The sequence below is a fragment of the Mytilus edulis genome, chromosome 11, assembly GCF_963676685.1.
Source record: "Mytilus edulis chromosome 11, xbMytEdul2.2, whole genome shotgun sequence".
NCBI classification, from domain to species: domain Eukaryota; kingdom Metazoa; phylum Mollusca; class Bivalvia; order Mytilida; family Mytilidae; genus Mytilus; species Mytilus edulis.
Window position 1 is genome coordinate 37029842 of NC_092354.1, and position 27023 is coordinate 37056864.

General features: G+C 28.9%; 1 protein-coding gene across 1 annotated transcript; it reads left to right on the top strand.

The window, feature by feature from the left end:
* Positions 1-1218: 1218 nt before the first annotated feature.
* Positions 1219-27023, top strand: LOC139494225 (ficolin-1-like). The gene is made up of 5 exons (XM_071282395.1): positions 1219-1333; positions 12138-12259; positions 13634-13730; positions 25836-26000; positions 26770-27023. The coding sequence occupies exons 1-5, from the start codon at positions 1219-1221 to the stop codon at positions 27021-27023; spliced, it is 753 nt and encodes a 250-aa protein (XP_071138496.1).

The following is a 27023-nucleotide window of genomic DNA, read 5'->3' on the forward strand; positions in this document are numbered from 1 at the left end:
TTATCTTTTGGTTTTCAATTCTAGTGTTAACATTTATTTACCAGGCATATATTTATTTTTTCACCTGTCTGGATTTTTTTAGTTGATATCCAAAACCCGGGATTACCCTTATCCGCTTCCGGAATCGGATCCGATATTGTAATTGTCTTCTCGCGGCAGCCATTTTGTTTTCAGTGTTGTTTTTTGACAGATAGTGAAATACGATTTTACTCGGATTTACACATTATTTGTCGGAGATTTTCTGTATAAAGCTAGCGGTTGAACAAATTGATCATCGCTGTCATGAATAGTAATGATGAAAATAAATTTGAGATCGTTCATTAGGAAACTTTGGTAAAAATGTTAGCAAAGTTATTTTTTTCAAGAGCCTGTGTCGCTCACCTTGGTCTATGTGCATATTAAACACTGGACACAGATAAATTCATAACACAATTGTGTGTTGATGATGGTGATGTGTTTGTAGATCTTACTTTACTGAACATTCATGTTGCTACAATTATCTCTATCAATAATGAACTTAGCCCAGTAATTACAGTGGAAAATATTTTCTAAAAATTTACAACAAAATATGAAAATGTACAAAATTACTGTAAAGGGCAATAACTCCTTAGGGGTCAATTGACAATTTTGGTCATGTTGACTTACTTGCAGATCTTTTTTTGCCGAATATTATTGCTGTTTACAGTATATCTCTATCTATAATAATATTCAAGATAATAACCAAAAACAGCAAAATTTCCTTAGAATTACCAATTCAGGGGCAGCAACCCAACAACGGGTTGTCCTACTCATCTGAAAATATCAGGGCAGATAGATCAACTGAACAACTTTCCCATATTAGATTTGCTCTAAATGCTTTGGTTTTTGAGGTATAAGCCAAAAACTGCATTTTACCCCTATGTTCTATTTTTAGACTTGGCGACCATCTTGGTTGGTTGACCGGGTCATCGGACACAATTTTTAAACTATATACCCCAATTATGATTGTGGCTAAGTTTGGTTAAATTTGGCCCAGTAGTTTCAGAGGAGAAGATGTTCGTAAAAGACGTCGGACGCAAAGTGATGACAAAAGCTCATTTGGCCAGGTGAGCTAAAAATCAATTATCATGAAACCATTAGACACATTTTCAAGTTGAAACTGAATATCATGAACCATACTCTCCTGAATATTTCATATCCAATTTCTGCTCATTTCTTCAGTTTCTTTCATGGTCAGTCATGGCTACTGAGAAACAAGATTCTTCACGAAAACGTCCACCCAATTTTAGAATAGAAATTCCTGGTGCCGAAACTGTCAAGAGTAGAATTTTGGAAAAACTTCAAAAAGTAAAAGGTTATTTGACTTCAACTTTGAATAAGCCAGTTAACAAGTTTAATTATAAGGGAACTTTTAGACTTTTGGATTAAACAACAACTTGGTAGTGACAATTCGAAAGAACGTCATCCTTTTCCATCCACCTATTCCCAAACAAGATGCCAGGATGTAGACCAAGGACTATTTGTTACTGCAGAAAAATCTTTGGACACATATGGAGAACTCTTTGAGGCACAATCCAGTATTTGTAATGGGAAGCTAAAAGTATTGAAAAGAACTACGAAAGGACATGTAGCATCTGTAAGACTGATTTGTACCAAGGAGAAATCACATTCCTATTTATGGTCATCATCTTACCTTCCGAATGATGAGTTATTGGTCAATCACAGGATTTGTCATGCATTTTATAACAGTGGACTGTTGCCAGTACATTACACTATATTTGTTAATGGGGCAGGAATTGGCTGCATCACTAAAGAGATCGAAATTCTTTAGAAAGTATAAAGAACATGCTGAAAATAAAAGCGTTCAATCAGTTGACAATGCCATAAACTTGGAAGAATTGAAAAATGGGCCTCGGAAAATGGTTTTAAATTTTCCACTTCAAAAACGGTCGGGATGCATTTTTGTAACAAAAGAAAATTGCATCTTGATCCAGAACTAACTTTGTACGGCAACCCAATTAAAATGGTTGATGAAACCAAATTTCTTGGTTTACTTTTCGATAAAAAGTTAACCTTTCTACCCCATATCAAAATGTTAAAAGCGAGATGTTTAAAAGCTTTAGATATTTTAAAAGTTGTCGGCAGCACTGACTGGGGTGCTGATCGCAACATTTTACTCAATTTATATAGATCTCTTGTTAGATCTAAACTAGATTATGGCTCTATAGTGTATAGCTCTGCAAGGAAGTCCTACATACAGATTCTCGATGCTGTGCATCACCAAGGTTTGCGTCTCTGTCTTGGCGCATTTAAAATCTCACCAGTTGAGAGTCTGTATGTAGAGGCTGATGAGCACTCACTCACTGACAGACGTTTGAAGCTTGGACTTCAATATGCTGTCAAACTAAAAGCCCATTCAGATAATCCTGCCTACAGCTGTGTTTTTAATCCGATTTATGAAGATAGTTTTGCAAAACATGACAATAAAATTCCTCCGTTAGGTTTACGTTTAAAACCACATTTAGCTTCTTTTGATTTAAAATCTGTTGCTCAAGTTCAAACTTGCAAATGTCCTCCATGGGAACTTCCCAAACCAAAAATGATATTTGATCTCCGTGAACACAATAAAAATAAAACAAATCCTCTTTTAATTCAGCAACACTATGCTGAAATTAAAGACGATTATCTCGATTTTTCAACTGTCTATACTGATGGATCAAAAGATGGTGATAGAGTTGCATCTGCTGTTGTCTTCAGGGACAGAGCTGCAACCCTCCGTTTGCCATCTGATGCATCCATCTTTACTGCTGAAGCAGAAGCAATAATTTTGGCTTTGAAATTTATTGCTTCTTCAGATAAATCCAAATTTATTATATGTTCGGATTCACTTTCATGCTTACAAGCTATACGAAATACTAAAATTAAAAACCCAACAATCCTGAAAATTTTATATGTAATGAGGAATTTAAAAATTCTTCTGAAAGAAATATTATTTCTATGGGTTCCGAGTCATGTTGGAATCCTTGGAAACACAGCTGTAGACCTTGAGGCAACGAATGCCCTGGGTGACCCTCTATCTAACTGTGATATACCATATACTGATTTTAAATCTAATATTAGAGAATATGTTTTTAATATATTGAAAAATAAATGGAGTAAAAAAGACGATAATAAATTGCATGAAATTAAACCTAATTTAGGCAAACCTTTTGATAATATTATGTGCAGAAAAGATCAGTGTGTTATTACTAGATGTCGTATTGGTCATACTAGAATAACACACGAGTATCTTTTAAAAAATGACGATGAACCACAATGTGTTCCTTGCAACTGCAAGTATACTATTAAACATGTTTTAATTAATTGTATTGACTTTGCTGATATTCGTAAGAAGCATTTCAATGTCAATAATATGTATAATTTATTTAATAATGTTCCATTTACAAATATTGTTGCTTTTTTAAAAGAAATTGGAATTTATTATAAAATATAAAAATGTTATTATATTTAAATCGATTTTAATTTTTTACACGTTATTTTCTGTTGATTGTTATTTGTATATAATCAATTTGCTTTAGTCAAGAATTTTAGTGTATTGAAGGACCTTTTGTCTAATTTTAAAAATATGCTTTAAATTGTAAAAATATTCGAATTAGCTCTCGCCGCGATATAGCCTTTTTGTGCTAATGCGGCGTAAAGCAACCAACAATCAATCAATCAATCTAAAATAAAAGCATTAACTGTATAATGAATTTAAACATATTCAAAGGAATAGAAGCTTCTTTTTTTTAATCAGATATTTACACGTCAAGGAAATAAAATAAAAATTAAAGCTCTATTTAATAAACATTGGAACGATATCAACTGAATACTCAAACGATATCAAATGAATATTCAAAATATATCAAATGAATATTCAAACAATATGAAATGAATACTGGAACGATATCATATGAATATTGGAATGATATCAAATGAATATTCAAACAATTACCAAATAAAATTGAGAATGGAAATGGGGAATGTGTCAAAGAGACAACAACCCGACCAAAATAAAACAACACAACAGCAGAAGGTCACCAACAGGTCTTAAATGTAGCGAGAAATTCCCGCACCCGGAGGCGTCCTTCAGCTGGCCCCTAAACAAATATATACTAGTTCACTGATAATGAACGCCATACTAATTTCCAAATTGTACACAAGAAACTAAAATTTAAATAATACAAGACTAACAAAGGCCAGAGACTCCTGACTTGGGACAGGCGCAAAAATGCGGCGGGGTTAAACATGTTTGTGAGATCTCAACCCTCCCCCTATACCTCTAACCAGTGTAGAAAAGTAAAAGCATAACAATACGCACATTAAAATTCAGTTCAAGAGAAGTCCGAGTCTGATGTCAGAAGATGTAACCAAAGAAAATAAACAAAATGACAATAATACATAAATAACAACAGACTACTAGCAGTTAACTGACATGCCAGCTCCAGACTTCAATTAAGCTGACTGAAAGATTATGATTTCATCATATGAACATCAGGCACAATCCTTCCCGTAAGGGGTTTAGTATCATACCATCATAACATATATGAGAAGAACATAACCCGTGTCATGCCAACAACTGTTTTTAGAATAAATGTGTTTAGTTCCGACACAAAGACCTTATCAGTGACTCAATATAAACGCCAAAATATGCAATCTTTAATGACTTGACAACAGTATCGTAATTATATCCCTTCTTAATAAGTCTATTCAAAGGTTTTGTAAGTTTATGAGGTGAATACTGACACCTTTGTGCTTTATAAAGAATATTTCCATAAAAAATTGGATGTGAAATACCTGAACGTATAAAAAGTCTGCATGTTGAGCTATATTTACGAATGATGTCTTTATACCGATGATAAAATTTAGTAAATGTTTTGACTAGTTTGTGATATCGAAAACCCAGGTGTAATAATTTTTCAGTAATACATAAATTTCTCTCGTTAAAATCTAAAACATTGTTACATACACGAGCGAATCGTACAAGTTGAGATATATAAACACCGTAAGATGGTGACAAGGGAACGTCACCATCTAAAAACGGATAATTAACGATAGGAAATGAAAAATCATCCCTTTTATCATAAATTTTAGTATTCAGCTTTCCGTTAGTGATATAGATATCAAGATAGAGGAAAGGACAGTGGTCATTGTTAGTATAAGCTTTATTTAAAGTAAGTTCACCAGGATAAATTTCATTAATATACATACTGAAGTCGTCATTATTGATAGCCAAAATATCATCCAAATATCTAAAAGTATTATTAAATTTGTTTATCAGATGTTGTTTTGATGGGTCTTTGCTTATTTTTGTCATAAATTGTAACTCGTAACAATACAAAAGAGGTCCGCAATAAGTGGTGCACAGTTAGTCCCCATTGGAATTCCGATAATCTGACGATATACGGAATCCCCAAAGCGAACAAATGTTATCTAGTAAAAATTCCAGGGCACATATAGTATCAAAGCATGTCCAATTAACATAGTTTTTTTGTTTATTGCTACTAAAAAATGACCTAAAAGAGTTTGAACATATATATTCACATTCTGATTTTTTGAATGCCCATTTAATTAGGTGTGTGATTTTTTTCTTAATGAGAATGTGAGGCAATGTGGTATACAGGGTAGAAAAATCAAAACTTTGAACAGATTCAAAATCACCAATATAAGCATGCAATTTATCAAGAACTTCCAACGAGTTTTTGACACTCCAAAAGTAATTTATTCCACTATTTGCGAAGGCCTTATTTGAACAATTTATTATAAGGTTTTTAATTGTACCAAGTGTGCTGGTAAGAATAATAGACAATTTAGTAGTTGAACAATGGCTTGAAGACAAAATAAATCTATATTTGTAAGGGGTTTTGTGTAGCTTCGGAAGCCAATACATAGTTGGGACTTTCATTGTATTTGGCTCTGCTTGTAAAGCGGTGGCTACAAGTTTATGTTTGTTACAGATTTCGTTTTCTGAAAATAGAGTCAGTTGGAATGTTGGTGAATTGGTGATTTCCTTTTTCAGAACCTCAATGTAAAATTTACGTCAAACAATAATAATATTATTAGCAGCTTTATCGGCCGGGACAAAAACAAATTCCTTGGCTATAGTTCTTTTAGTTTATGTTTGATACGAGAAATAGGTTTATTGTGGTTATTGTTAATAGTAAAATGTTCTTTAAAATGTTGAATACGTAAATCAACTATCTTCATTACTGAATAAAAAAAAGAGTCCAAAGATTTTTTGTCAGCTTTTTAAAGAATATTCAAACCATACCAAATGAATATTCGAAAAATATCAAATAAATATTCAAACGATCGATAATCCTCTAGAAATATGCTGGATATACCAAATGATTATCCAAACCATTTCCAATGAATATTCAAACGATATCAAATGAATATCCAAACAATATCAGATGAATACTCAAACAAAATCAAATAACTTTTCAAACGATATCATAAAAATATTCAAACGCTATTTAATGAATTTTCAAACGATATTATCAAAATATTCTAACGATATCAAATTATTTATCGAACAATGCCAAATAAATATTCAAACAATATCAAATAAATATTCAAAGGATATCGAATAAATACTCAAACGATATCGTTGAATATTAAAACGATGTCAAATGAATATTTAAACAATATCAAATGAATATTGGAACGATTACAAATGAAAATTTAAGCGATATAAAATGAATATTCGAACAATAACAAATGGATATTCAAACATTATCAATTGAATACTCAAACGATATCAAATGAATATTCAAACTCATTAGTCGATATATACAAACCATCGATAATCCTCTATAGAGAGGCGGACGATACCAAATGGATTTTCAAACTCGTTATTCGATATATACAAACGATCGATAATCCTTGATTGAGAGGCGGACGATACCAAATGGATATTCAAACGAATTAACATTCTTCTATAGAGAGGCTGAAGATACCAGATGAATATTCAAACGATTACAAATGACTATTCAAACGATTTCAAATGAATATTCAAACGGTATCAAAAAACTATTCAAACGCTATCAAATGAATTTTCAAACGCTATCAAATGAATTTTCAAACGATATAAAAAAAATATTCAAACGATGTTAAATGAATGTTCAACGATATCGAATGAAAATTCAAACAATATCAAGAAAATATTCCAACTCATTAGGCGATATATACAAACGTCCGATAATCTTTAATAGAGAGGCTTAAGATACCAAATTGATATTCAAACATTGAATAATCAAACAATTCTAAATAATATTCGAGACTACCAAATGAATATTCATATTCAAACGATACCATATAATATTCTATAATTCCAAATGAATATTCAAACGATATCAAATGAATACTCAAACGCTTTCAAAAAAATATTCAAACGCTATCACATTAATTTTCAAACGTTTTCAAAAAGATATTCAAACGATGTCAAATTAATATTCAAACGATATCGAATGAATATTTAAACGATACCAAATGAATATTAAGACTCATTAATCAATATATACAAACGATAGACAATCTTCTATAGAGAGGCTGAGGATACCAAATGATTATTCAAATAATTAAAAATGAACATTTAAACGGTTACAAATGAATATTCAAACGATATCTTATGAATTCTCGATTAAAACCAAATGAATATTCGAACGATATCGAATGAATATTCAAAGGATATCAAATAAATACTCAAACGATATCGTTGAATATTAAAATGATATCAAATGAATATTTAAACAATATCAAATGAGAATATTTAAACATTATCAAATGAGAATATTTAAACAATATCAAATGAATATTGGAACGATTACAAATGAAAATTCAAGCGAAATCAATTAATATTCGAACAATAACAAATGAATAGTCAAACAATATCAAATGAATACTCAAACGATATCTAATGAATATTCAAACTCATTAGTCGATATATACAAACCATTGATAATGCTCTAAAGAAAGGCAGACGATACCAAATGGATTTTCAAACTCATAAGTCGATTTATACAAACGATCGATAATCCTTGATAGAGAGGCGGACGATACCACATTGATATTCAAACGAAAAAAATATTCAAAGGCTATCAAATGTATTTTCAAACGATATCTAAAAAAATTCAAACGATGTAAAATTAATATTCAAATGATATTAAATGAATACTCAAACGATATAAAAAAAAATATCAAACGCTATCAAATGAATTTTCAAACGATATCAAAAATATATTCAAACGCTATCAAATGAAATTTCAAACGATATAACAAAATATTCAAACGATGTCAAATGAATGTTTAAACAATATCGAATGAACATTCAAACCATATCAAATGAATATTCAAACTCATAAATCGATATATACATACTTTCGACAATCTTCTACAGAGAGGCTGGAGATACCAAATGATTATTCAAACAGTTACAAATGAATATTCAAACGATATCAAATGAATATTCAAGCGATATCAAATGAATATTCAAGAAATATCAAATGAATATTCGAACAATAATAAATGAATATTTAAACGGTATCGAATGAATTATCAAACGATATCAAATGAATATTTAAACTCATTAGTCGATATATACAAACGATCGATAATCATTGATAGAGAGGCGGACGATATCAAATGGACATTCAAACACATTAGTCAATATATACAAACGATCGATATTCTTCTATTTAGAGGCTGAAGATACCAGATGAATATACAAACGATATCAAATGAATAGTTATACAATATAAACAATATCAAATCCTGGCCGTATTTTCTTTTTCTTGGACTGATGACCTCAAATCAAAAGACACTATGTCTCTATCACATCTGGTTTACCAGTTCTACATGCATATTTTTTAATCAAATACAATCGGTGAGATAACTTTTTCAAAATAAAGTGTTTGGTTAAACAGGGTCAGTTACAAAATCGCAATAACAGTTTGATATAATATTAAGCCACATCTTTTGAAAAGTAAGTGACAATGAGAAAACCGGAAGTAGCCAGTTTGGCATTTTTTTGTTAATGACAAAGTAATCGGAATCCATATATGAGGTAATTAAAATACATTAACTTATAGCTTTTCAACTTCGTACTTTATTTTGCCTTTTTAACTTTTTTGGATTCGAGTCTTTTGTAGACGAATCGCGCGTCTGACGAATATACAAAATTAAGTCCTGGTATTTATGATGAGTTCATTTGTCACTATATACTAGAAGTGACTTTCGACAAATCTCCGAACAATTGGTTTTTAATTATTAGGAATTTCAACTTTTCCGTGGAGAGACCCTATAGCTTTTGTCTCACCATGTTCTACTTTTGAAAATGCCCGTACCAAGTCAGAAATATGACAGTTGTTGTCCATTCGTTTGATGTGTTTTGGCATTTGATTAGGGACTTTCCGTTTTGAATTTTTCTTGGAGTTCAGTATTTTTGTGATTTTATTTTTTACAAGGCGGATGTTTAGCTTGATATAACACCAGATTTAACTAACCAAGTACAAACTATTCTTCATTCGTTCCGTTGCTATATAGTCAAAGATTTTGTGAATTGTTTTATATTTACTTCTTTTTTAATTTACCTTCGAATTTAGTATTTTTGTAAATACTTCGGTTTTTTTATGAAAAGGAGAAAAATAAATCAGTGTGTCATTACAAGATACATAATTGCTACAGAAGAACGAACGGATATATCATGGGAAATACATTGATCAATTTTATCTACTTTTATTATTAATATTCTAAATTAACAGTGATCACAGAGATTTGTCTCGCCTTTTTGTAATTTTGATGATGCACATGTTAAAATTAAAAAGCAATACTGTAACATCTTACATAAGTTATTCAAATATTCAAAGCAAATGAACCATGACTGAGGTACATGGCTAAAACATCTCCATGTAAATGAGCTGTGCTAATGCTAATACAACTGCATGGCAAATAACATAAACTTATCTGATATTACAATACGCTAAGTTGTTTGGTAGTTTGGTTTACTGCTGTCAAGTTTAAATTTAATTATTGGGTATTTTGACTGAATCATGATAGTCAATCTCAGTTGTATATTGATCTTACTGAATCACATCTTGTTTTGTTGTTAGATTTATTGCTGTCAAATTTAAGAATTAAATTCATCAAGGTAACAAAAGCTTTAATTTTCAGTTCGGACTAAACTCAGATAGCCATTTAAAAAAAAAATCATAATTATTTCAAAGCATCTAGAATTTTCATCAAAATATACAGATATCTGCATTTTATCTTACAAAATATCAGGTTATTTGTTGCTTTGGTTTATTGCTGTCAAATTTAAATATTTAAAGTATAGGTATCTGTCTGAGTTCCACTTGAACTGACCTTATCATTAATACATGTTTATAACTTATCAAACTGTTCAATGTTAATAGACCATGACTTAAGGGCGGAGCCAAATAGTCTCCATGGACATGAGATATGCCAATGATTATACAACTGCATACCAAATATCATTGACCTACCACTAGTGGTTCATCATAAGCTTTACCGAATCATAACTAATACATTGTTGACGACGCTGGTGCCGACACCTGCATACATATGTCAGGTTTACTCCTGTAAAAAATAGTATGTTAATAATAATAAGATATTTTTTTTGTAAAACGTTTCTCCTGACCATAAAGTTGTCTCTTTTTAAGGAAATTGGTAGTATTCTTAAATATGGATTCTTACTCTTGACGTGATATCAATCGATATTATATTTATTTTAAGAACATTACCGTCTTTAATTTTCGTTGCAAGTTTTTTTTTTAATTCTAATTAATTTTTTTAATTAAACGCATCTCCTGGCCATCAAATTGTCTCTTTTTTTTTTTTATTGAAAATGATATTGTTCTTAAATATGAAATCTAACTATTAATGTTTTATCAATTGATTTACATTTTTCAAACATTTGTATCTTAAATATCACTCATATGTAAGTGAATTGGTTTTAAAGGATAGTTTAATATTGATAAAAATCCTATTGTTTTTACAGAATAAGTTTCGATCTTATAAATACATATCAGTTTGTTTAAGCGATATACAAATGTAGCGAATCGCGTCAAATCGATGTCAAACAAAAAAAGGACAAACTTATCTGATGCCCCTTCAACACACCACTAAAAGATAAGTAAACAATTACATGGATGTGATCAAGCGTCCCTGTAAATAAATTGAATTTGAAAATACATTACCACTTAATATTAATGGAATTAGTTACTATGTATAAGGGGTTGATATTTGTTAACAAACAGTTGAAACAAGTAGTTTTAATTGCAAAACATATACAATTAAATAAACAGTGTCTAAACAAACGGTGGGGTTATCAACAGTTTATCAACGATTTGTAAGCTGTAAAATACAAAAAAGATGTCCCTGCTTACCAAGACTTTCGGTTTACTTATCACTTTAGTTCTTTGTGCTTTTGTGTTGACAGCTGATACTTTTAGAGAGTATTTTGGGATGATAATTAAGGATAACGTACATGTAAAACTGTTCACGGGTGTGTCGGATGTTCAGTGCGCGTATTCATGCTTCGCCAACGAAGGCTGTTGTGCTTCGTGTTATAACATAGTTTTGATGGAGTGCAAAATGGACCTTTCTTATAACTGTTGTCCTCCAAATGAAACACACATATACTGGAATACTCTGTACGGAGATAATTTTCGTATGTATATATGCAAATGAATTAATCATACATAGTGTTTTTCGTTTCTTTTTGTTCATAAAGATTATACCGTTTTTTTTTCTTTTCAAATTGTTTACACTTGTCTTGTAATTTTGAGGACCTTTAATACATTGGGAATAATAAATCGGATGCGTCGTGTAGCGAAAGTACTATAGTATCTTGACATGAGGACACTTCAAATAACAATGAACATATACCCTGTATACATAATATTTCAGTGGCATTCAAGTTTTTTTAACCTTTATCACAGTCGATGTGTTACAGGACCTACCTATTGTATTACTTTTTTTATTCGTTCTAGTACAAAAATTGCCACTGTATTTTAAGCAAGCAACAATCAATCACTTATTGTGGATAATTTTCTCATTGCAACCGTACCCCTATCTCCTTATCTTAATATATGTTTCAGCTCCACCAAAAGATTGCGGTGATATAAAAGGCTTAAGTGGAGTGTACACCATCAACCCTAATAGAGATAGTTGTGGTTTTAGTGTCTACTGTGACATGACTACATATGGCGGAGGTTGGACAGTAAGTACATTGACCCTTTCAGAATGTGAAAAATCATGGGTTATTTCATTCAAAATCAAAATAACGTCACGTCATTGGTAACATTTCAATTGTTTATGACATTTTTAACTGATCAAGACGTTTCGGTTTACACTTTTGAAAATATTACCCAAAATGCATTATATTTTAAAACGTCTAATTTGTACATAATCGGTATCTCGGGTATATAGAACTTGTCACATTATATTTTCTACCGACCGTCAGTAAAATCATTACTGAAGTGATAGCTTCCATTCGGCTTTGCAGTCAAATCCGATGACATCTGAAGAGAGCATCGTGCTATGTTTGTTTGGAAACCTTATCTACACCACATCAAGAATATGACAGTTGTTTTCTTTTCGATTGCCATGTTTCAGCTGTTGATTTTTTCATTTGATTTTGTTGTTTGTTTTTGGAGCTTTCCGTAATGAATTTTCCTTAGATTGCATTTGATGGAAACAGTTCATATATTACGTATTAGGAACAATTTATATGGTTGTAGTCATATAGGCATTTTTACAAATATTGCAAAACAGATCGGATGATCTTTTAATATTTAGTTTTCTATAGTTATTTTTAGTATTTTATATCATAGTAAATAATCATCTATATAGGACAACAAAACATTTGACAATCTGTAACGTTTCTTTCAATAATAATAAGTTCATTCAATTGAAAAACCGAATATGACTTCAGAATTTATTGTTGAGTCTGTCTTCCGCTGTTCCGATACAGATAAGTTACTTGATTTATTTATTGCTGGTTGCAAAAAGTTCCAAATATTTATTGCATGTTCAGAACTCAATCAATTGAATAAATATAATAGGTGTGTCCTGTAATATAAGCTGTTTGGGATGATGGCAGAGTATGGAGTAAGTCTTGGAAGAGCAGATTTTTGCCTAAAATTTTCAGGTTCATCTGATTAAAGATTTTCAACACTTTTTAAATCTTCTTCAAAGTGTCTACTTTAGTCGATTCAATTAGTATGTGTGAAAGATTAGAGCTGATAATAAAGACGCTCAAATTTAAGCTTGAATGTGAAAAATCCACCAAAAATGCCATAATATGTAACTTTTCAGATGGTCTTCGTCAAAATGAAAGAAACTAACATTTAAATATTTAGACTGAAAACAAATCCGTCCACTTACATTTAAAACAAAATGTGTTTAACTCAAATGCTAAAATTGTGAAGATTTCAGAACTTTAGCATGACTTAATGAGGCTTGTACCCGATATATGTTCATTATATTATTAAAATAACAGCCCATATTAATGTATCCTGTGGAATGGTAAATTATTCCATATTCAGTCACTCAACCAGACCCTCATTTGCATGTATCCTTGTTGTCACTTCAGGTATTCCAGTATAGAATAAATGGTAACGTAGACTTTTATAGAAATTGGGAGGAGTTTGAATTAGGATTTGGTGACATTGAGACTGAATTCTGGCTAGGTAAATGTTTTACAATTATCTGAAAAATGATCTACACACTTTGTCGTACAAATAAATTTTCATTTTGTAATTAAAGACATGATATAACATGAAAATTTAACGATCAATAATCAACTGAAAAGAGAGGCGGAAGCTTACAAATTAATATCTGCAGTCAGAAAATTGCAAACATATTAAAACAAAACAACAGGGATATTGCCATAGATAAAATCAACAGAAAAAAAAAGTAATAAATCAATAGACAAATACATGAATACCATAACACGTTATAAAGATATGTATAGGATAGACAACATCAGTACCTATCATTTGTTATCTTCCGTTGAATTGTTTCAGAAAACGTAATAGGTTCTTTGAATACCCTCGATTTATCAACTGCATACTCAAACACTGGTAACGCTTTGCAAATTCTGAGCAGCAGTGTCTAGCCATGGATACCGAATTAGTGTGGAAATATGTATACGAAATGCAGAAACTAATATACTGCTACCAAGGTGGAGGAAATTGAAAATGTTAAGATTGTCGCGTTTGTCATATATACTGGTACTGACATGACCGCTTATGTCAAATTTGATGTAACTGTACGTTTACGCGTTCAATAAAGTTGGTGAAATTTGATAAAAGATATTCTAGAAAATCGAACCTATTTTTGACTGAGCATGCCATAAATTGCCCTAAATAATATTTACGTCCAGAATAAAAGTGTGTCCCTATGCTCGAGTTTGCCATGAATGAAGTTGTAAATAAATCCAACAGATTGAGAAAACGATGCATCATCCATTCGGTCGTAAAATGATTATCTAAATAATTTCTAAGTTGAACGTCTGGTATATACAAACGATCGATAATCCTCTATAGAGAGGCGGACGATAATAAATGGATATTCAAACGCATTAGTCTAAATATACAAACGATCGAAAATTTTCTATAGAGAGACTTAAGTTACCAAATAAATAGTCAAACGATTGCAAATGAATAGTCAAACAATATCAAATAGAATACTTAAACGATCTCAAATAAATATTCAAACGATGTCAAAAGAATATTTAAACAATATCAAATGAATATTCAACATATCAAATATTGGAACGGTATCAACTGAATATTCAAACAATATCAACTGAATACTCAAAAGATACTCAAACGATATTAAATAAATATTCAAACGAAATTAAAAGAAAATTCAAACGATATCAAAGGAATATTCAAACTCATAAGTCGATTTACACAAACGATATCAAATGAATACTCAAAGGATGGCATATGAATAATCATATGGTATCAAATGAATACTCAATCGATATATAATGAATATTTAAATGATATCCAATGAATTTTCAAAAGAAATCAAATGAATATTCAAACGATATCAAATTTATATCCAAACGCATTAGTCGATATATATATAAACGATCGATAATCTTTTATGGAGAGGCGGACAATAACAAATGGATATTCAGATTAGTTAGTATATCGAACGAAAAACGATTGATTATCTTCAAAACAGAGGCTGAAGATACCTAATGAATATTCAAACGATATCAAATGAATATTCGAAAAATACCAAATGAATATACAAATGATATTGAATGATTATTCCAACGATGTCAAATGAATATTTAAACAATGTCAAATGAATTTTTAAACGATACTAAATGAATATTGAAACACCTTAGTCGATGCATACACACAATCAATAATCTTCTATAGACAGACTGACGATACCAAATGATTTTTAAAACGATTACAAATGAATATTCAACCGGTACCAAATGAATATATGAACAATACAAAATGAACATTCAAACGATATAAAAGGAATATTCAAACGATAGCAAATGGATACTCAATCGATATAAAATGGATACTCAAACAATATTTGATGAATATTCAAACGATATTAAATGAATATTTAAACTTATTAGTCGATATATAAAAACGAACGATAATTTGTAATTGAGTCGGACGATATCAAATTGATTTTCATACGCATAAGTCGATATATACAAACAATCGATAATCTTCTATAAAGAGGCTGAAGATACCAGATGAATGTTCAAACGATTACAAATGAATAGTAAACGATCTCAAAAGAATACTCAAACGATATCAGATGAATATTCAAATGATGTCAAATGAATATTCAAACGATATTAAATGAATATTTAAACGATACTTTATGAATATCCAAACTTATTTTAATTAATTGTATTGACTTTGCTGATATTTGTAAGAAGCATTTCAATGTCAATAATATGTATGATTTATTTAATGGTGTTCCATTTACAAATATTGTTGCTTTTTAAAAGAAATTGGAATTTATTATCAAATATAAAAATTTTATTATATTTAAATCGATTTTAATTTTTATCACGTTATTTTACTGTTGATTTTTTTTTTGTATATACTCAATTTGCTTTAGGCAAGAATTTTAGTATATTGAAGGACTTTTTGTCTTATTTTAAAAATATGCTTTAAATTGTAAAAATATTCGAATTAGCTCTCGCCGCGATATAGCCTTTTTGTGCTAATGCGGCGTAAAGCAACCAACAATCAATCAATTAATCAATCAATCCAAACTTATTGGTCGATTTATTCAAACGATCGATAATGTTTTAAAAAGAGGCTGAAGATACCAAATGATTATCCAAAAGATTTCAAATGAATATTCAAACGATATCAAATGAATAGTGAAATGATATGAAATGAATACTGAAATGATATCAAATGAACATTCAAATGAATACTCAACCGATATCAAATGAATTTTTAAATGAAGTCAAATGAATATTCAAATGAATACTCAACCGAAATAAAATGAATATTTAAATGATATCAAATGAATATTTAAATGATGTCAAATGAATATTCAAATGAATACTCAACCGATATCAAATGAATATTTAAATGATGTCAAATGAATATTTAAATGATGTCAAATGAATATTCAAATGATATAAAATGAATATTCAAAAGACATCAAATGAATATGCATCGATATCAAATGAATAGTCAAACGATGTAAAATGAATATTCAAATGATGTCAAATGAATATTCAAATGATATTAAATGAATATTCAAAAGATATCATATGAATATTCAAAAGATATCATATGAATATTGAAACGACATCAAATGAATACTCAACTGATATGAAATGAATATTTAAACTCATAAGTCAATATATACAAACAATAGATAATCTTCTATAGAGAGGCTGAAGATACAAAATGATTATCCAAAAGATTTCAAATGAATATTTAAACGATATCAAATGAATAGTGAAATGATATGAAATGTATACTGAAATGATATCAAATGAATACTTAACTGATATCAAATGAATATTCAAATGAATACTCAACCGATATCAAATGAATATTTAAATGATAGCAAATGAATATTTAAACGAATACTCAACCGATATCAAATGAATATTTTAATGATGTTAAATGAATATTTAAATGATGTCAAATGAATATTCAAATGAATACTCAACCGATATCAAATGAATATTTAAACGATATCAAATGAATATTCAAACGATGTCAAATGAATATTCAAATGATGTCAAATGAATATTCAAATGATATTAAATGAATATTCAAAAGATATAAAATGAATATTGAAACGACATCAAATGAATATTCAACTGATATGAAATAAATACAAACAATAGATTATCTTCTATAGAGAGGCTGAAGACACCAATTGATTATTCAAACGATTACAAATGAATATTCAAACGATACTAAATGAATATTCTAACGATATCAATTGATTACTCAAACGATATCAAATGAATATTGAAACTCATTCGATCGATGATATTCTATATAGAGGCTGAAGAAACAAAATGAATAGTCAAACGATAACAAATGAATATTCAAATGATAACAAATAATTATTCCAACATCATCTAATGAATATTGGAAAGAAATCAAATTAAAAATTTAACGAAATCAAATAAATGTTCAAACTATATCAAATGCATATTCATACAATATCTAATGAATACTCAAACACTATATATTAAAGGTCAAACGATACTCAATGAATATTCAAAATTATTAGTCGATATATAAAAACGAACGATTATTTTTTTATAGAGTTGGACGATATCAAATGGATATTCAAACGCATTAATCGATATATTCAAACAATCTATAATTTTCTATAGAGAAGCTGAAGATACCAGATAAATATTCAAACGACTACAAATGAATAGTAAACGATATCAAATGAATACTCAAACGATATCAAATGAATATACAAACGATGTCAAATGAATATTCAAACCATATCAAATGAATATTTATACGATACTTAATAAATATTCAAATTTATTGGTCGATATATACAAACGATCGATAAACTTTTATAGAGAGGCGGACGGTATCAAATTTATATTCAAACGCATTAGTCGATATATATAAACGATCAATATTTTTTATAGAAAGGCAGACGTTAACAATGGATATTCAAATTAATTAGTCGATGTATACAAACGATCGATAATCTTCTAAAGAGAGGCTGGAAACACCAAATGAATATTGAAACGATTACAAATTAAAATTCAAACGATACCAAATGAATATTCGAACAATTCCAAATGAATATTCAAACGATATCAAATTAATATTCAAACGATAGGAAATGAATACTCAAACGATATCAAATGAATATTCAAATGATACTAAAGGAATCTTTAAATTCATTAGTCGATACATACAAACAATCTATAATATTCTATAGAGAGGCTGAAGATACCAAGTGAATATTCAAACGATTACAAATGAATTTTTAAACAGAACCAAATAAATGAAAATCGACTTAAGAGAGGCGGACGATGGCAAATGAATATTCAAACTCATAAGTCGATGTAAACAAACGATCGATAATCTTCTTAAGAGAGGCTGAACATACTAAATAATTATTCTAACATTTACAATTAATATTCAAACGATACCAAATGTGATATCACATTAATACTCAAACGATATCAAATGTATATACAAATTGATTGGTCTATATATACAAACGATCGATAATCCTCTATAGAGAGGTTGACGATAATAAATGGATATTGAAATACATTAGTCTAAATATACAAACGATCGATAATCTTCTATAGAGAGACTTAAGATATCATATGAATAGTAAAACGATTACAAATGAACAGTAACACGACATAAACTGAATATTCACACTATTCCAAATGTATATTCAAACGATATCAAATGAATATTCAAACGATATCAAATGAATATTCAAACGATATCAAATGAATATTTAAACAATATTAAATATTGGAACGATATCAACGAATATTCAAACGATATCAACTGAATATTCACACTTTATCAAATGTCTATTCAACCGATACTAAATAAATATTCAAACTCATTTTGCGATACATACAAACGATCAATAATCTTCTATAGAAAGGCTGAAAATACCATAGATTATAAAAAATTAACAAATAAATATTCAAAAGATATCAAATGAAAACTCAAATGATATGAAATGAATACTCAACAGATATCAATTGAATACTCAACCGATAGCAAATGGATAGTCATATAATATTTTAAAAGAATATTCATATGATGTTTTAAATGAATATTCAAACGATATCAAATAAATATTCAAACACATTAGTCGATTTATAAAAACGATCGATAATCGTCTTTAGAGAGGCTGAATAGTCAAAAGATTTTAAATGAATAGTCAAACGTTTTATAATGAATACTCAAACGATATCAAATGAATATTCAAACGATATCAACAGAATATTCCAACGATATCAAATGAGTATTCAGACTCATCAGTCGATTCACACAAACGATATCCAATGAATACTTAAAAAATATCAAATGAATACTCACATCATATCAAATAAATTTTCAAACGAAATCAAATAAATATTCAAACGATATCACATCAATATTCAAACTCATTAGTCGATATGTACAGACGATCGATAATATCTTATAAAGAGTCGAATGATAACAAATGGGTATTCAAATTTATAAGTCGATATATAAAAACGATCGATAATCTTCTAAAGAGAGGCTGAATATACCAAATGAATATTGCAATGGCTGAAATTAATTTTCAAACGATACCAAATGAATATTCAAACGATATCAAATAAATATTCAAACGATAACAAATGAATATTCACTCTATATCAAATGAATATTCAAACGATATCAAAGGAATATCCGCTCAATATCAAATGAATATCGGAACGATATCAACTAAATATTCGAACGATATCAAAAGAATATTCAAACGATATCAAATAAATCTTAAAAAAATATCAAATGAAACTCATTATTCGATACATACAAACTATCAACAGTCTTCTCCAGAGAGGCAGAAGATACCGTAGATTTTTCAAACGATACCGAATAAATATTCAAACGATATCAAAATAATATTCAAAGGATATGAAATGAATATTCAAACAATGTCAAATGAATATTCGAACGATACTAAAGGAATCTCTAAACTCATTAGTCGATACATACAAACAATCAATAATCTTCTGAAGAGAGGTTGAAGTTCCCAAATGAATACTCAACCGATATAAAATGAATATTTAAATGATGTCAAATGAATATTCAAATGATTTAAAATGAATATTCAAAAGACATCAAATGAATATGCAAACGATATCAAATGAATATTCAAACTATGTAAAATGAATATTTAAATGATGTCAAATGAATATTCAAATGATGTCAAATGAATATTCAAATGATATTAAATGAATATTCAAAAAATATCAAATGAATATTGAAACGACATCAAATGAATACTCAACTGATATGAAATGAATATTAAAACTCATAAGTCAATATATACATACAATAGATAATCTTCCATAGAGAAGCTGAAGATACAAAATGATTATCCAAAAGATTTCAAATGAATATTCAAACGATATCAAATGAATAGTGAAATGATATGAAATGCATATTGAAATGATATCAAATGAATACTTAACCGATATCAAATAAATATTCAAATGAATACTCAACCGATATCAAATGAATATTTAAATGATGTCAAATGAATATTCAAATGAATACTCAACCGATATCAAATGAATATTTAAATGATGTCAAATGAATATTTAAATGATGTCAAATGAATATTCAAATGAATACTCAACCGATATCAAATGAATATTTAAACGATATCAAATGAATATTCAAACGATGTCAAAGTTATATTCAAATGATGTTAAATGAATATTCAAATGATATCAAATGAATATTCAAATGATATTAAATGAATATTCAAAAGATATCAAATGAATATTGAAACGACATCAAATGAATACTCAACTGATATGAAATAAATATTGAAACTCATAAGTCAATATATACAAACAATAGATAATCTTCTATAGAGAGGCTGAAGATACCAATTGATTATTCAAACGATTACAAATTAATATTCAAACGATACTAAATGAATATTCTAACGATATCAATTGAATACTCAAACGATATCAAATGAATATTGAAACTCATTCGTCGATATATACAAACGATCGATGATATTCTATAGAGAGGCTGAAGAAACAAAATGAATAGTCAAACGATAACAAATGAATATTCAAATGATAACAAATAATTATTCCAACATCATCAAATGAATATTGGAAAGAAATCAAATTAAAAATTTAACGAAATCAAAGAAATGTTCAAACGATATCAAATGCATATTCATACAATATCTAATGAATACTTAAACAATATATGATAAATGTTCAAACGATACTCAATGAATATTCAAAATTATTAGTCGATATATAAAAACGAACGATTATTTTTTTAAAGAGTTGGACGATATCAAATGGATATTCAAACGCATTAGTCGATATATTCAAACAATCTATAATTTTCTATAGAGAAGCTAAAGATACCAGATAAATATTCAAACGACTACAAATGAAAAGTAAACGATATCAAATGAATACTCAAACGATATCAAATGAATACTCAAACGATATCAAATGAATATAAAAACGATGGCAAATGAATATTCAAACCATATCAAATGAATATTTATACGATACTTAATAAATATTCAAACTTATTGATCGGTATATACAAACGATCGATAAACTTTTATAGAGAGGCGGACGGTATCAAATTTATATTCAAACGCATTAGTCGATATATATAAACGATCAATATTTTTTATAGAAAGGCAGACGATAACAATGGATATTCAAATTGATTAGTCGATATATACAAACGATCGATAATCTTCTAAAGAGAGGCTGGAAACACCAAATGAATATTGAAACGATTACAAATTAAAATTCAAACAATACCAAATGAATATTCGAACAATACCAAATGAATATTCGAACAATACCAAATGAATATTCAAACGATATCAAATTAATATTCAAACGATATGAAATGAATACGCAAACGATATCAAACGAATATTCAAATGATACTAAAGGAATCTTTAAATTCATTAGTCGATACATACAAACAATCTGTAATATTCTATAGAGAGGCTGAAGATACCAAATGATTATTCAAACGATTACAAATGAATTTTTAAACAGTACCAAATAAATGAAAATCGACTTAAGAGAGGCGGACGATAGCAAATGAATATTCAAACTCATAAGTCGATGTAAACAAACGATCGATAATCTTCTTAAGAGAGGCTGAAAATACTAAATAATTATTCTAACATTTACAATTAATATTCAAACGATACCAAATGTGATATCACATTAATACTCAAACGATATCAAATGAATATTCAAACTGATTGGTCTATATATACAAACGATCGATAATCCTCTATAGAGAGGTTGACGATAATAAATGGATATTCAAATACATTAGTCTAAATATACAAACGATCGATAATCTTCTATAGAGAGACTTAAGATATCATATGAATAGTAAAAAGATTACAAATGAACAGTAAAACGATATGAACTGAATATTCACACTATTCCAAATGTATATTCAAACGATATCAAATGAATATTCAAACGATATCAAATGAATATTCAAACAATATTAAATATTGGAACGATATCAACGAATATTCAAACGATATCAACTGAATATTCACACTTTATCAAATGTCTATTCAAACGATACTAAATGAATATTCAAACTCATTTTGCGATACATACAAACGATCAATAATCTTCTATAGAAAGGCTGAAAATACCATAGATTATAAAAAATTAACAAATAAATATTCAAAAGATATCAAATGAATACTCAAATGATATGAAATGAATACTCAACAGATATCAATTGAATACTCAACCGATAGCAAATGGATAGTCATATAATATTTTAAAAGAATATTCATATGATGTTTTAAATGAATATTCAAACGATATCAAATAAATATTCAAACATATTAGTCGATTTATAAAAACGATCGATAATCTTCTTTAGAGAGGCTGAATAGTCAAAAGATTTTAAATGAATAGTCAAACGTTTATAATGAATACTCAAACGATATCAAATGAATATTCAAACGATATCAACGGAATATTCCAACGATATCAAATGAATATTCAGACTCATCAGTCGATTCACACAAACGATATCAAATGAATACTCACATCATATCAAATAAATTTTCAAAACAAAATCAAATAAATATTCAAACGATATCACATCAATATTCAAACTGATTAGTCGATATGTACAATCGATAATATCTTATAAAGAGTCGAACGATAACAAATGGGTTTTCAAATTGATGAGTCGATATATACAAACGATCGATAATCTTCTAAAGAGAGGCTGATTATACCAAATGAATATTGCAATGGCTGAAATTAATATTCAAACGATACCAAATGAATATTCAAACGATATCAAATAAATATTCAAACGATAACAAATAAATATTCACTCTATATCAAATGAATATTCAAACGATTTCAAAGGAATATCCGCTCAATATCAAATGAATATCGGAACGATATCAACTAAATATTCGAACGATATCAAAATAATATTCAAACGATATCAAATAAATCTTTAAAAAATATCAAATGAAACTCATTATTCGATACATACAAAATATCAACAGTCTTCTCCAGAGAGGCAGAAGATACCATAGATTATTCAAACGATACCGAATAAATATTCAAACAATATCAAAATAATATTCAAAGGATATGAAATGATTATTCAAACAATGTCAAATGAATATTCGAACGATACTAAAGGAATCTCTAAACTCATTAGTCGATACATACAAACAATCAATAATCTTCTAAAGAGAGGTTGAAGTTACCAAATGAATATTCAAATGATTACAAATGAATATTCAAACGATACCAAACGAATATTCGAACAATGCTTAATGAATATTTAAACGATATCAAATGAATATTCAATCGATATCAAATAAATACTCAAACGATATCAAATGATTATTCAAACAATGACAAAGGAATATTCAAACGATTTCAAAGGAATATTCAAGCAATATCAAAATGAATATTGGAACGATATCAAACGAATATTCAAATGATATTTAATGAATACGAAAAAGATATCAAATGAATATTCAAACGATATAACATTAATATTCAAACGATATCAAATGAATATGCACACGAATCTAAATGAATATTCAAACTCATTAGTCGATATATACAAACGATCGATAATCCTATATAGAGAGGCAGACAATATCAAATCAATATTCAAACTCATAAGTCAATATATACAAACAATCGATAATCTTCTGTAGAGAGGCTGAAGATACCAAATGGATATTTAAACAATAACAAATGAATATTCAAACAATATCAAATACATTTTGACGAAGTCAAAAGAATTTTCATTCGATATCAAATGAATATTCAAACTCATTAGTCGATATATATCAAATGATCGAAAATCTTCTATATAGAGGATGAAGATCAAAATGAAAAGTCAAACGATATAAAATGAATACTCAAACGATATAAAATGAATACTCAAACGATATCAAATGAAGATAAAAATATGTCAAAAGAATATTCAAACAATATCAAATATTGGAACGATATCAACTAAATATTCAAACGATATCAACTGAATATTCAAATGATAATAACTGAATATTCAAACGATATTAAATGAATAATGAAACGATATTAAATGAATATTCAAACTCATTAGTCGATATATACAAACAATCGATAATCATCTATGGAGAGACTTTAGATACCAAATAAATAGTCAAACAATATTAAATGAATATTCAAAAGATGTCAAAAGAATATAAAAACGATATCAAATGAATTTTCAAACAATATCAAATATTGGAACGATATCAACTGAATATTCAAACGATAATAACTGAATATTTAAACGATATTAAATGAATATTCAAACGATATCAAATGAATAGTCAAACGAATTAGTCGATTTATACAAACGATATCAAATGAATACACAAAGGATATCAAGTGAATACTAAAACGATATCAAATGAATATTCAAATGATGACAAATGAATATTCAACGTTATCAAATGAATATTCAAACAATATCAAATAAATATTGGAACGATATCAACTGAATATTTGAACGATACTAAATAATTATTAAAACGATTACAAATGAATATTCAAGCGATACCAAATGAATATTCAAACGATATCAAATGAATATTTAAATTTGTACTTTCTAAAAATTGGTGGAACAACTCTATCAAGTATAGCGTTCTCAGGTAGTTGATTGACAGGCGAATTTATTGTTCATAATTTACATAATAGCTCTGTTTGTCACGTTTATTCCTCCCGTCGGTCACACAGGCCGTCGTTTGCTTGATTTATTTTATAGGATAGATGTAATGTGGATTCAGTATTATTCGCTGAATACCAATTTTCGTGGGTTTCGTAGAGATAGGTGAACCACGAGTTCTAAAGCAAAACAAATTACCAATTATCTGTATGCTTTGTATGCAGATATTTTCAAAACCATGAAAAACAAATATCTTCGAAAATTTACGTTTTTCTTAATTCACGAAAATTCATACCAACGAAAATAAATCAATCCACAATATTTTGAATATTTTTTCTGTTTAAGGAAATGAAAAACTTCACCAACTTACTTCCAGCAACGCATACACTCTAATGGTTGTTTTAGAAGATTTTGATAACGAGACACGTTATGCAGAATATCAATCGTTTGCCATAGGTGATGCGCCTTCTAAATATGCATTATATGTCAGTGGGTATAGTGGCGACGCAGGTAAATATCATTTGGCAAATTTGAATTGACTTTCAGCCAAAAAATACAAAACTAGATCAACATTGAGTGTCTTCTTAGAACTCTGCAGATGGTAAATTGGTATGACGATATTAGATTCAAACTCATCAATCGGAAATAAACTGGCAACGCCATGGCTACAAAAGAAAAAGACAGTTACACCAAAAACACAGAATACAAAAGAAAGACTAAGCAACACGAACTCAATTAAAAGCTTAGAGTGATCGCGGTTTCTCCTGTAGAATAAGTTAATCCTGCTCCACATGTGCAACCGCATATGTTAGGTACTGTTCGATTATCACACCAGACAGTAAAACTAGTCTAATAGAATAAGGATATTAAATCCGATCAAACGTGAAAAGAGCGTCACGCACATTGAAGTTAAAAAAAACATGTAACAACGTCTTAAGATGTCTGCATGTAACCTATTGCAAGTCTTAATTTCTCTGAATTTAAGCCCAAACGCCTCTTTCATAAAACCTGCTTATTGTTTTATATGTCAATTTGTGCTTGTCCTGAATATGCCTGAGATGTTTCCATTGAACGTTAAGCAACCAACACTCAATCACATACAAAGTCATTGCATGTTTTTAGATCTTATTGTAATCATATATCATACATGCCTATAATAAGACAAAAAGACGACCGTTTTCTTTTCGTTTGAGGTCCAGATTTTGTCATTTCATAAAGAAATTCCCGATTTTAATTTTCCTTTGTGTCCTGTACTAGTATGCTTTTTTTTGTGTTATAGGAGATAGTCTTACTTACTCAAATGGTATGAAGTTTACGACTTTTGATCAGAACAACAACCCTCCTTCGATGTATGGTAACTGTGCTGTATCTTTCCATGGAGCTTGGTGGCATAAGGCCTGTCATCATAGCTGTCTGAATGGTGGATATTTGGCGGGAGATCAATCAACGTTTGGAAGTGGAATTAATTGGTACACTTGGCGGGGTTTAGAATACTCTTACAAGTCGGCCAGAATGATGATACGAAGACAGTAG

Bases quoted from the DNA above. Each gene is read 5' to 3' on its own strand.
- LOC139494225 (XM_071282395.1), top strand. From the start codon at position 1,219: ATGGCTACTGAGAAACAAGATTCTTCACGAAAACGTCCACCCAATTTT. The intron at 1,334-12,137 runs GTTATTTGACTT...TATATGTTTCAG, and splicing joins AAAACTTCAAAAAGTAAAAG to CTCCACCAAAAGATTGCGGT. The intron at 26,001-26,769 runs GTAAATATCATT...TTTGTGTTATAG, and splicing joins TGGGTATAGTGGCGACGCAG to GAGATAGTCTTACTTACTCA.